Raw genomic sequence first — 12,855 nt, 5'->3', positions numbered from 1 at the left:
GTCCCAGTTGAAGACGTGACAGCCAAACCAGAGAACCGACACTTCTTATATGAGATTGGGCCCTATAAGAAGGGGTGGATACTTTTGGGTGTTGAGTTTATTGCACATTTGGTACAGTTCCAGCGTTTTGTAATGCTGAATTGTATGGCTTCCCATAAGCGTGGAGAATTCTATGGACCAAAGAGCAGGGGGTCTAGCCTTTGGTGACGTCCAGGCATGGATGGGTGCAGACAGACTTGCCTTTAGCACGCCCTCTGCATGTCCGTGCCCAATGGTCGCTTAAATAGGTGTCTCTGAAAGGAGCAGCGCCTAGACCCCCGACCTGCCAAAATTGCGTTTTTTTGGGTCAACAAGGAAGTCGGCAACCCATAAAAAAACTCTCTCCGCTCAATCAGCTGTTACCACGGCATACCAGAGAGTGTTCGTGATTAGAAGTAATCCCCTTTAGAAATGCGGTTCAAAGATTAACAAATAAAATCACTAGTAATTCACAAAGATTAAAAATAAGCGTGGAGTGACAAGCACTTGCCAAGCAGTTACAGCGCTTTATGATGGTTAGGCATTAACTAGTGCCGGAACAGTCTTGGTGCTTACCCAGTTTTATGTGGATGTCCATTCAGTTGTGTCTTTGTCTGATGATGCAATTCATGAGAGTGACATAACATTACGTGTATATATATAAAGCTTATTTGTACCAAACTCTACAGTTCTCATTTTATCAATCAAGGGAGGACGATGGGTAATTTGGACCAACTGGGATTCGAACTTGGGACAGTGGGTTCAAAAACACCCCTGCAACAGATGCATTAGTTCACTGAGCCAGCAGACCTGTCTCTGCTCTACATTTAGGGGCCTAATGCGATGGAGGTCAGAGGCTTTCCGAACCCCATCATCGGTTTCAATTCCGACCGGCTGATTATGTATCAACTGTCAGAATTTAACCAGCTGGCTTCCCCATCAGCAAGTCGGAACCAGATCGTAATCCCAAAGGGCGGGCCTTTCAGCCCTTGGGATTACAATGCATGGTTTCCATGCTGTCCTGTCCGACATGGAAACCATGTCGGAAAGCATGTTTGGGGGCCCCCAGTGGGGCCCACTTCTGGGCGCAGCCTCTGGTTGGTGGCCGAGGGGGGCACCTGTGGTACTCCTCTGTTAATCACTGTACCCTATTCATGGTGCAGGGATTAACACCACCTCCCATTTGTCTATGGGGGCGTGCTCTATGGCCGATTTATGGCCGTAAGACATGCTCCCATAGTGAAATGTCAGAATGCGACAGAGTGAGGCGGACGGGACCGCCGACTGGACATCGGTCGGTCCCGTTTACAAGAAGGTATTGGGCAGATTCAAGTCCACCCAACATCGTAATCAGCCCCTTAGTAGCAGAAGAAAGTTGTCCTGGTGGTAGCAGTAAAGACAAATCCGTGTTTTTAGAAAAGTCTACTTTTTAATAAGAACAATACAAAAATGTTTTTAGGGAATTTTTTCAATAGAATATGCTGCATGTTTTCAACATTTTTTTGCGCATTTTTATCAACAATTGGTTTTCAGCATTTCGTAAAATTCTTATACACATAGATCAATATTAAAATCAAATGGGAACATATTTTGAACTGCAAGTGACAGCAGTTTCGTTTGCTAAGTAAAGGGGAGTTCAACTAATCAAAACTGCTCTGAGGTTGACGGTGTACATATTTATGCAATCTTTATTGCAATAGTTTCTTCAGGAAGATAATATGAAAGTTGTAATTTTTTTTTGCCGAAACTTGTGCTTACTCTCGGCTCAAAAAACAAATAAAAGTAGGAACATGATTTAGAGATAAGCAGTCAAAAACTTGTTCACCTTCTGATACAAAATCTAAACATTTCCTTGGTCATTTTCGCAACCTGACTTCAGCTGTAGCCAATAGTTTAAAACAGGAATCAAAAAACATGAAATAAAGTTGTTATTGCCTTTGTGCTGGAACACTTTGTGAAAACCACAGCAATTAACTATTGTATCCAAAGAAACATTCAGAGTCTCTTCAAAACAGCCTGAGCAGCAAGCATGCCACTGTACTCACTCTAGATAGTTTATCTGTTGTGTTGGATTTCTATGTTTATATTCCCATTTTTAAGTGGAGTCTCCCCTTTCACAAATGCTGCCTGGGGGCCATCTTTTGAAAGCAGTTCATGTTTCCTATTCTACAATGGTTCCATCGCCCATCTTTGTGAGTGTGGGAAAGCATTTTTTGCCGGGTCTCGATAAGCAAAAATGCTGAAGGAGCAGAGCATTTTGATTAGATTTTCCTGGCAATTTGCAGATTTTTGTCTTGTCATTTGGCTCCAGTCTGTGTATGTTACTTATTGATTCCCTTTTGCTAGACACTCCACTCTGCCCAACTTTCCTTGCCAATGGCTAATTGATTTGCCTTCCACCTTTAATTTCCATGCCAGTGGGCAGTCTTGTACACATTTTTGGTGTAAATTTCTCTGACTTGTAGTGGCGTACCGATACTTGCTGTCACCTTTCCTCTTCAACTGAGCGAGCTTCACTCTGACCCATTCCCCCTTTTCCAGCGATGTTTCTTTGACTTTGTGTCTCCTGTTATAGTGGGCTGTGTAGATCTTCTGCGCTTTTTCCAGGTTGCTGCGTACCACAGCCGGAGACCATTTGCTTTGTACTGTGCGTTTTTTCCATGCCACGTTGTCTCTGGTGAATGGGTCCCTGCCCCTTAATATTTTTAATGGGCTGTATCCGGTCTTTGTGGGAGTAATTCGGTAAGCACATACTGTGCACTTGAGTTCTGCCTCCCAGTTCTTCCCTGCATTGATGGCCGCCTGAATTGATCCCATTATTACTCTATTAAACCTTTCGACCAGGCCATTCCCTGCTGGATGATATACCCGGGTGTGTTTAGTTTGTATTCCGTTGCGTTCCATGAACTCGTTCTACTTGTCAGACGTGAATTGGGGTCCATTGTCACACGTTATGACCCGTGGGATCCCTTCTCTCAGAAATGTGGAAGTAAGGAAGGCCCCTATGGAAAGTTTTCACAATGGTTTTCGTGTCCAGGCACAGTCTATGCCCAAGACTTGGTCGTCTATGCACAACACGCTTTCATCGTCGTCTTCGCCGACCCCTTCTTCCGTCTCAGAGTCTTGGGCCATGTACTTGACTGACGTTTTCCGGGGTTTGCGTCTTCAAACCTTCTCGAAGTGTCCCATGATTCCGCAGTACATGCATTTGGCTCTGAAGGCGGGACATCGTTTGTCGTGGGCCGCATGGGCTTGGCTTCCGCACCTGTAGCAACTGTTCTCGTCTTCCCCTTGAGGCTTCCGGTTCATACCTGTCTTGGGTAGATATTTCTTGAGCTGCTTACGTTCTTGTGGGGTGGCGTCTGTGACTTTGCTCCCAGTAGCTTTACTGGCATTTTCCTTTTTGGCTGCTTCAGCACACCTCTTAACGAGTTCCGCCTTTTTGACCAGGGCCACTCTCTCCTTGAGGGGAGCTTCTCCGCTGACCCACAACTTCTCCTGTATCGATGTGTTTACCGTATGCATGATGATTTGGTCCCCTATAAAGTCGTCGTAGAGTTCTCCAAATTTGCAGGTGACTGCCAGTCTCTTAAATGCCGCCATATAGTCGTCCACTGATTCCCCCGCTTCTGTTTCCGTTGGAAAAAGTTAAAGCGGTCAATCGCTATGCAGACCACTGGCTTATTATAACTGTCTGATTCCTCAATGGCGTGTTGGAACACATCTTCGTCTCCGTCCGGTCTGGTCTTCTTTACCAAGTTCATGTACACCCTGATGCCTTCTGGGCCCAAGTTGTGCAGTAGGATTTTCTTTTTCCGCGTGCTTGGGAAGACTTCACCCCCTTCTTCCTCCAGAGCTGACAAGTAGTTGAGGAAGTATTCCTTCCAATCCTGTTTCGGTAGAAAGGGAACTGGCTTAGTGAGGGAAAAGGTTTGGGCGCACATGGCTTCCGGTCTTCTTGATGCTGCTTCGTTCACCCTGTGCGGAGGGCTCCCTGGTGCACTTTGGTCTTGTGGGCTGGCAGCCCCTTCCTGGGTGTCTCTGTCCTCGCCCACGCCGCCTTGAACCTGGTGAGCCTGTGTCGGGCATCCAACGGTCTCTCGGCTTGCTTGTAGTTTCTAGATCTTGTGTGGTGCCTGGTCCTGCTGCGACTGGGCTCCCCCGCTGCTGAGGCATACCTGTAGGGGCTCCCTTACCCAGTATGTGTTGGGTGGGTGGTGCTTAGATGGCCTGCTCTGCTCCCTTGGGGTGAGCTGGTCTTCTCTCCCACAGATTAGCACCGTCGGTCTCCTTATTGCCCATTTCTCCTGACGTGGCTTGGTGCTTGTGGTTGGCTGGGTGGTGTTCTCTAGTCTCCCTCTGCTACCCTTGGTCTGGGGCTTATTCGCTCCTGCTGTCCGCAGTGTGGCACTGCATGAGTGTCTTCTTCACTTTGGAAGGGGCACAGCTGCACCCCGGCGAGGGTGTCCCCAGTCTGTCCTTGTAGGCTGTACCCCCTTGTGGGGGGGTCCTATGCAGTGCTGTGTCCCTTAAGTGATGTGGAGCTGGACAGGGTCGTGCTCCTCCTGCTGCTGCCCTTTGAGGTGTTGTTGCCGTGGGGGAGGGGCACTCTGGGCTTCGTGACTCCCACCCAAGTGTCCTGGGCGCTGAGGCAGGCTTGGGTTCTGTGCGCTGCAGCCGCTGACATGCACATGCAGTGAGGGAGGGGCTACACGTACTCACGGTACCACTGCTCTTCCCGAAGTGCGTGACTGGCCGGCTGCGCTGCTCGTCGCTGGAGCAGCGCCTCTGTCCTGCTCCCTGTAGAAGCTACCCGCTTCGGTACACTGACCTCCGGCGGCTCCCCTGCCGCGCTTGTTATCGTTCCCTCCGTCACGCCGCGCTGAATGTGCCTGGTAGGCGCCGTGTCCTCCTCCCCCAGCCTCGTCGCCTATTTGTAGTGAGGCAGAGGGGTTCATTTAGGAGGCGGACACTCAGTTTTTAAGTATGTGAGTTCCTTTATTAGGAGCGCCGGGGTGAGGCTCCAGCTCAAACATAGGCTGGGCTACTAATAGCCAAACATGGCCGCCCGCGCTCTTAGTGTCCTCGGTCACGTGGTGCCCGAAACACTAGAGCGCAACACTTCAGAGTACTTTCTTGTTTTTGGTTATCTAAGCTTCACTGTTTGAGGTTTAGGGTAAAGGTTCGGTCTGTCTCGGCCTTATTATGATCCATGCTCTGGGATTTGTGGACGATTGGCACAAGAGATCCCTATTGCACTCTTTTGCAGCAAGACTCTAAATTGTTCATGCACTTAAATTCCTTTTAACCAGATACATTTATTATTTTTTGGGGGTTAATATGAATCACTCACTATTCAGGATTCCAAAAATCCAGGAGCTCATGTTTCAAAATTTTAAAGTTCTCTTTATTCTTCCTTTAATTCAAGTACTGCAGTTAACCATTGGTATCAATTGTACACTTTTAATTCCACAAATAATGTGTAATGAGCGCAACTGTCCCAATGGAATTCGTTCTACATCAAAAAACACATTCTTTGATTAATAAATTACTACCTAGTCAACTCATCTTAATTTTCAGTTGCCTCTTTTGGTGTAAAAACCGGAAACTAGCTAGTTTCAGCCCGAGGGGGTTTAACGCAGAGGCAAGGCTCCTGGAAAAAATAAACATGCTTCACCAGACAAGATGCAACATTTGTTTCCTTCAGGAAACACATCTGCCTAAAAACCTGATTCTGCCTTAAATGCAAATGACTCTCAAAACAATGTCTAGCATCAAGCTCTCCAAAATGAGCCTACCTTCAATGAGAGAATTATTTTGTCACTGCGAATTTGTGTGAGATCCTAAGGATTGTGATGGATAATGCTGACTGGTCACTTATTTTACTTGCATGCTCCCAATTTTGAAAATGAAAAAATTCTCAAATCTGCATTTGATATGGAAAATTGCATAGGAGGCCTAAGCAGAGGAGGTGACCTGAACAGTGTTAAAGTGTTTGGGTCCTATATCTGTTGATTTTACTTTTGTCAAGGAATGAGAGATTACATTTTGTGAGATATTGTCCATTTAATCTTGATACATGAATTTAAGAACCTACTGCAATTTTTTGTTATTTTGGAGAATGTAGGCAGTGGTACTTTTCTATTGTTTAAAACTCAATAAAGAGATTTGATCATTAAGATTACCGTGTATGGTCTCACACTCTGTTTCAGAATATATGTGCAATGCATTATGGAGCTAGACTTTGGTCTCACTATTCCTTGATGTGCTGTAGGGCCAATGTTTTTAAAGTTCCTGGTTGAGTGGAAAGTGTTTGTTATCTAAATCCCATCTTTGCTCAAATTTCACCATGAAACTTACATCTTTGTTACGTAATTTAGTGGTCCAGTAGTCTCTTTGATCACCAACCCTAGTGTTCCATTAATCGCCATGTGAAAGAGGACAAACATGTTCTTGAGATATCAGATTTTACTGGTTTAATATAATGAGTTATGGGCTTCAGTTCTACTACTTTGAAACATGTTTTTCTGAATAAATATGGCCTCTTTACAATGTATTTTCCTTCTCTTCTCCCGTAGGTTATGGAGGAAGTCTTTAAGGTGGTGACAACCAATATCCTTTCAAAATGCCCTGAAGATGTGGAACTTTTCCACAAATATGTATCTCCTGGACAAAAGGTATGGCACGTTTCGAAAACTATTCTCCTGAGTCTGTCCTTGTTAGCAAAAATAGCCCTGGCAAAGCCAATATATTAGATCTGTTTGCTTTGCCAATGTTTTTTTAAAGTAGCCCATAAACATCTGATTCTTTAAAGTATGCATCACTTAAGATTTTTTCCAGTGGCAAGAGAAATTTGCGATCATACATGTTTGACAATTACTGATTGATTTTACAATTTTGTGTTCACATTCGAGATACCTAGATGCTACTAAAGATTTCTGAAGTATGACTATACTAAAAGGTAGAATTGATTCACATGTACATTATTTACTTCTGAAATCATTGTTTGTTTCTTACCTGATTATTTGTTTTAATGCTGCATTTGTGTTTCTTTTATCAAGGACAGGTTAGAAAAAATGCTGAAAAATAAGTTTGCTATGTAAGTAAAATCATGTTTATCACTTTTACAGCTCATGTATATCATATTCTTTTGTTATATGGTTACTGTTTGAGCATAATGTCAGTTTTGCTTGATCAAAAGCAAATAGGTTTATTATGAGTAAAATAGTGTGAAATCTTAAGTATGTTCTTAAAAGGTTTACAAGTGAATGGTGTCCTCTGCAAGGCTCAGAAGAGCAGTTTCCCTTTTTCCATATTTTTCTGGTCTGACTGGTCAGCACACCTGGCAACCAGAAACATTTGTGAGCTACACTGGAGAGGTCTTGGGATCCGCCCACATGTTAAGAGCCAGGAGTACATGTTTTGATTGGGCAGAAGTTGTGTGCTTTCACAAAAAAAGTGCTTACCATAGATGGTACTTGCCCTCCATGCAGCTGTTATCATTTTGTTTATTTATCCAGCTGCCTAAGCTCAAACTTTCAAGGGCATACACATGACATTGGAATGCTATTAAAGTATCTTAGGTAACTAGATAATTGATGTTGTTTTTCTCTGTCAGCAGCACACAGGGAAGGAGGGCAGTCATTAACCTACTTGGATTTTTAGGTCTGGCTTGACCGTGCAATTGTCACTTTTTTTGTTGTGTACACCAACAGTATTCTATAGTTCTTTGCTTCAACACAAATACATATCGATTCACATGCTATTTACTTCTAATGCTTCACATTACCATACAGTCTTTCTTTGAAGCCAGACCTATTGGCATTGCCAAATCTTGTTCTACAGTTCAACAGTTAGCTCAAATACTTTATGTTCTGGAGTACTTGGAGTGGTCTTATCACGCAATGCACTTTAGATAATGAAACACAAATACAAGAGTAATAAGACCAAAAAGTGGCTGGGTTAGAGTTGCGCAAAATCTGTCTTTACAGTGTACCCTATTTTGTATTTGTGGCAGTGCTCCAAGAACCGGATGCTGCCACTTAAACCCCTCCAAAATTTGAGGACAGACATCCTGAAAACATAAGTATCAAAATAGTCCTGAGCACCAATTCAATTCAAAGTTGGTAGTCCACACGATGTAATGAAATACAACACCAACTTGTAGCATACACGTGTTTCGTCTTACGATAATTCAACCATTGACTTCATCAGGGCCCATTAGGTAAATCTTCAAATATATAACAATATGTATCCTTCGTTCCTAAATACAGTTGATATCTGGTAGCTACCACATATTTCTCTTCACTCAATCACTTGTTCATGTTAATATCTATGATCCGAGTCCAAATACATATGTGGACACTGCATGGACCGTTTTTTTTGCCTTTCCATGATATGTATTCAGAAACGACGACGTATGTATTTGGACTTGGATCATAGATATTAATATGAACAAGTGATTGAGGGATGAGCAATATGTGATGGCTATTAAATACCAACTGTATTTAGGAACGAAGGATAGATATATATATATTTTTTTAAATATTTGTTATTGAAAACAATGCAGGGCACATGTTAATCAAGTGGCACAAACACTGGGCATCACAGATTACATTAGATCTTTGCGACTTTCTACTCAGCAGTAGACTTAGCTGGCCAAAAAAAACAATTAAACAAACTCCTTCCCTTTAATACTACCTTGGATTCCCTCCCTCTCCCTCACCCCTTATTCAGATTCACTCTCCCCATCTAGCGTTGGCGGTTCACATAGATAACCTCTATATTTGTTCAAGTCCTCCCAGATTTTCTCCCATTTCCGGGGACAACCCCAGTGCAGATAAACCACCCTCTCCGCCATCATTGCCGCTTCCAAGTCCGAGCACCAATCTGTAAGCGTCGGTACCTCCTCGGATCCCCAATACTTGGCGATATTTCGTTTAGCATAAATTACACCCAGAGTCACCCAGTCCTGAGCGGGGTGTGTGAGATCATTCGGCTCCCAAAGGTTCAGGAGGCAACACCTCGGCTCCGGGAGAATGGACACTTCAACCACCTGGAACACCGTTCTCATGGTTTTAGCCCAGTACACTGCAATTCGGGGGCATTGCCATATAGAGTGAAAGAATGTTCCCTCCTCCCCGCAACCCCTAAGGCAAAAGTGGTGTGTGGCCCTTCCTATGGTGTGAAGGGTGACCCTTGTATAGTATACTCGGTGCAATATCTTTAGTTGTACTAATCTGAGCCTAGAGGGTATAAGATATTGCTATATATTTGAAGACTTACCTTGATTTACACAGTGGGGCCAGATGAAGTCAGCGGTTGAATTACCGTAGAACGAAACGCGTGTTGGCTTCAAGTTGGTGTTGTATTTCAATGGACATATATGAAGCTTAAAAATAAAGATTGAATTACAACAATTACATTGTGTGGACTACCCACTTTGAATTTAATTGGTGCTCTGAACTATTTTGAGACAATTACAAGAGATTGCTTTCAAACCCTTATGAGCACAGATCTACATCTATATCTATCTATGCTAATATAATAAAGAGAGAGCCCAAACCTTTGAGGCGGGTAATCTCAGGAACCACAGCACCAATCACAACACCCAATACAGCGTTGGAAAGGGCAGTTGCAGCAGAAGGACTTAGGCTATGCAGACGCCCACCATATACCCACCATATACATTTAAAAGGTAAAAGAACCGTGCCAGCAAAGTAGTCCCTTCTGGGCGTGTCTGCGTTATGCTGTGGGCGTGTGCTGGAGGCGGGACAAACGCTGGGGGCGTGTGTTACGTTCCGCCCTTCATGCCATGTCTCATATTGTGGGCATGTGCTGGGGGCGTGGGCGTGTGCGGGGCGTGGGATTACGGAAAAAAAGCGAGTGTTCTGCCCAATATTTCATTGTTTTTTCTTCCCAGGTTCTGTACATTCCAGCTCTGGGTGTCCACCCTGCTCCCTTTAAATACCCCTGCATCCCATAATCATAACCCACCCTTACTCCTTAAAATACCCTAACACCCTTAAACACTAACCCATCTTAACCCTATAAATATACCCTGTATCCCCATACCCAAACCTATCCCTAAACCCTAAAAATACCCATGTACCCCAGAACCCAAACCTAGCCCTGAACCCTATAAATACCCCTGTACCTCAAAACCCAAACCTACCCCTGAACCCTAAAAATACCCCTGTACCCCAAAACCCAAACCTAGCCCTGAACCCTAAAAATACCCCTGTACCCCAAAACCCAAACCTACCCCTGAACCCTAAAAATACCCCTATACCCCAAAACCTAACCCTGAACCCTAAGAATACCCCTGTACCCCAAAACCCATACTTATCCCTAAACCCTAAAACTACCCCTGTACTCCATAACCCAAAACTATATCTGAACCCTTAAAATACCCAAACACCCCAAAACATATACCTCAGTCCCCGAAAACATATACCCCTATACCCATACTTACCTAATCCAAACATTAAAAAAACATGCTTTTACCATTCATGCAATTACAACGAATTTCGTTGTAAATGTATGCGTTGGAAAAGCATATAAAATGTAATGCCATGCGTTATAATGGCATTGCGGAGTCATGGTACTTTCTTAATGAAAGTATGCGGAGTGATGGTATGCGGAAACAAAGTTGCGGAATAATGGGTGTTTACCCTCCCTCCGGTAAGTACATTGGTGGCACGGCGGACCACATCTCCAGCAACATGCTCATATTTTTTCACCACCGATTTGAAAAATGCACAGGTCTCTCTCATTGATGGCCAGCACCTACATACACTTTTAGACACACCTCCCGCCACAAGTTCTAGAATTGCGACATTTAGAGCTGGGGAGCTATGTTCGAATCTCGGCATCAACTCAACATCCTGTGATTCTAGGCAAATCGCTTTGTCTCCCCGTGCCTACCACAAATGAATGTGTTCTACTGTAATGTAAATTGTGCTAATGCCATGTTGTCGAGTTTGCGCTATATAATATTGCAAGGAAAAATAAGGTAGGGAAACTCTAGTTCACACACTACTGAACGCGCACTCTTAAGTGCATCAGCAGTGCACTGTGAATCGGAGCGTTTCACACGCCTGTCACAGATAAGAAATGCTATCAAAACGAAATCTACAAAACCATATACTACTGGCCGGCAGCAATTCATACCCGAACAACGTCGGGACGGCTGCTAGTAAAAATATTAAAAAGATAGTTTGTGGCGTAGGGTTTTCTGGGGGCTGCCTTGCGTCTGGAAAAGTTTCCTTTTTAAGATCTTTAAATATATTTTGTGTATTATTGAGAAGCTCTCTTGTTATTCCTAGAACTCATCCGAAATTTGATGTAGCTGTGTTCTTTGTCTCTAGGTTTGTCCTTAGTGCTGTATGTATTATGTAATAAAATTCCGTATTTCTCTTATATCCTGGATTCTGTATATCGCTCAGGACAGTCTCAGGGAACTTAGGTAGGAGATACAAATGAAGGGGAAACATTAACACCCAGTAGTCACTCAATGGATTGGCGTAAGGCTGGAGTCTGTTGTTAAGACCCTTAGTACTTGCTAATAATTAGTGATTTAAGAACTTGATTAGACAACCCACAGTCATTAGAGTTACCAACCCACTCCATGTCATTATGGTACAGTCTCTGGTCTCCTAAACTCTTAAACAACAATCACTGTTTTCAGGTGTGTTAGTCCAATTAATTTATTGGAAGCATGTAAGACTACAATACCCAAAATGCAATAAATGGTCACACGAAAATTTAGGACTGGAAGCCGTGTTCGTAAAAACCTGGAAGGTGGTGTTCGACTTGAAGATCCTCAATTTGTTCTTGCATGATATTGTAGTAGCTGGTCTTAGGCATCCACCCAGCTGGCCAGCAAGGCCTAAATATAAACAGTTCTAAATATTTTTGCTCTCTCTCATAGTCTGTGTTGGAAATGGCCATTTTTGCAGGGTCACCCCTAAACGTTTTGCCTAACACCTCCCCTTTTTAGGTCGAGCTGGCGTTGGAGCGCGAAGCCCTCCCGCCAGCGAGTTCTATAGTCACCGTGTTAACTGGCAAGGGAGATAGAGCTGTGCACGAGCCGCTACTGGCCTGTGCACGAGCCGATTCAGCTCTGTGAACGCGCACGTCTCCGGAAGACGTGCTGCGCCCGAGCCGCCTCCCGCTTGTTATTCTGGCTCCCCACCTGTCTGAGTTTGTTCTTGTGCACAACGCTAACACGCTGGCCAGTAGACCACTTCTAAAGTTAAATAAAGTCCACACGGGCTAATCGGCAGGTTGTGCCACTGCAGCTTATCAAACACGAAACTGGTTGTACTCATTAGGATTTTTACCTCTAACCTTTCGGTGTATCCGAGTAAACGAACCACAGAGGCCACTTAGTCATGAGGCCCAATAAGTAACTGAGGAACAGCCAGGGGCGTAACACAGGCCCCTGCAGTGTGGGGGGGCCCTCACGCTCCAGGAGCCCACTCACTGACTCTCAGCAGAGGCAAGCAAGGCAGCCTAGAAGCCTAAATTAAACAGTGATCGCGCAGGCCCCACGGACGGTGACAGGATCCATCTATTTAAACATTAAATTCCAGGGGGTTAATAACACTGGCCCCTGCAGGGGGCCCCCACGTTCCAGGGGCCCCCTCACTCTCGGCAGAGGAAGACAGCAAACTTAACCAAGTCTATTAATGCGCACACAGCATGCCACGGCCGGTGACTCTATAAACATTAATTATGGTGCCGTGGTGCAGGCGCCCTGACGGCCTGCCTGAGCCTTTTTTTTAATAATTAAATAGTTGGTGCGCACTGCGCAGTAGTCAGTACGCCCAGGCG

The 12,855-nt window shown here is 44.4% G+C and overlaps 1 protein-coding gene across 1 annotated transcript in view; it reads left to right on the top strand.

The window, feature by feature from the left end:
• The first annotated feature begins 5,078 nt into the window (after window positions 1-5,078).
• NARS2 (asparaginyl-tRNA synthetase 2, mitochondrial) overlaps window positions 5,079-12,855 on the top strand; it is a 198,660-nt gene continuing 190,883 nt past the window's right edge. The window contains exons 1-3 of the mRNA XM_086950286.1: window positions 5,079-5,180; window positions 6,597-6,695; window positions 7,080-7,117. Of these exons, the coding sequence (XP_086806412.1) occupies window positions 5,079-5,180; window positions 6,597-6,695; window positions 7,080-7,117 (239 nt within the window). The remainder of the gene's footprint in view (window positions 5,181-6,596; window positions 6,696-7,079; window positions 7,118-12,855) is intronic.

The sequence above is a fragment of the Lissotriton vulgaris genome, unplaced genomic scaffold, assembly GCF_964263255.1.
Source record: "Lissotriton vulgaris unplaced genomic scaffold, aLisVul1.2 SCAFFOLD_292, whole genome shotgun sequence".
In the NCBI taxonomy this organism is placed as follows: domain Eukaryota; kingdom Metazoa; phylum Chordata; class Amphibia; order Caudata; family Salamandridae; genus Lissotriton; species Lissotriton vulgaris.
Note: the sequence above shows the minus strand (reverse complement) of the source record. Positions and strands in the feature narration are given on the sequence as shown.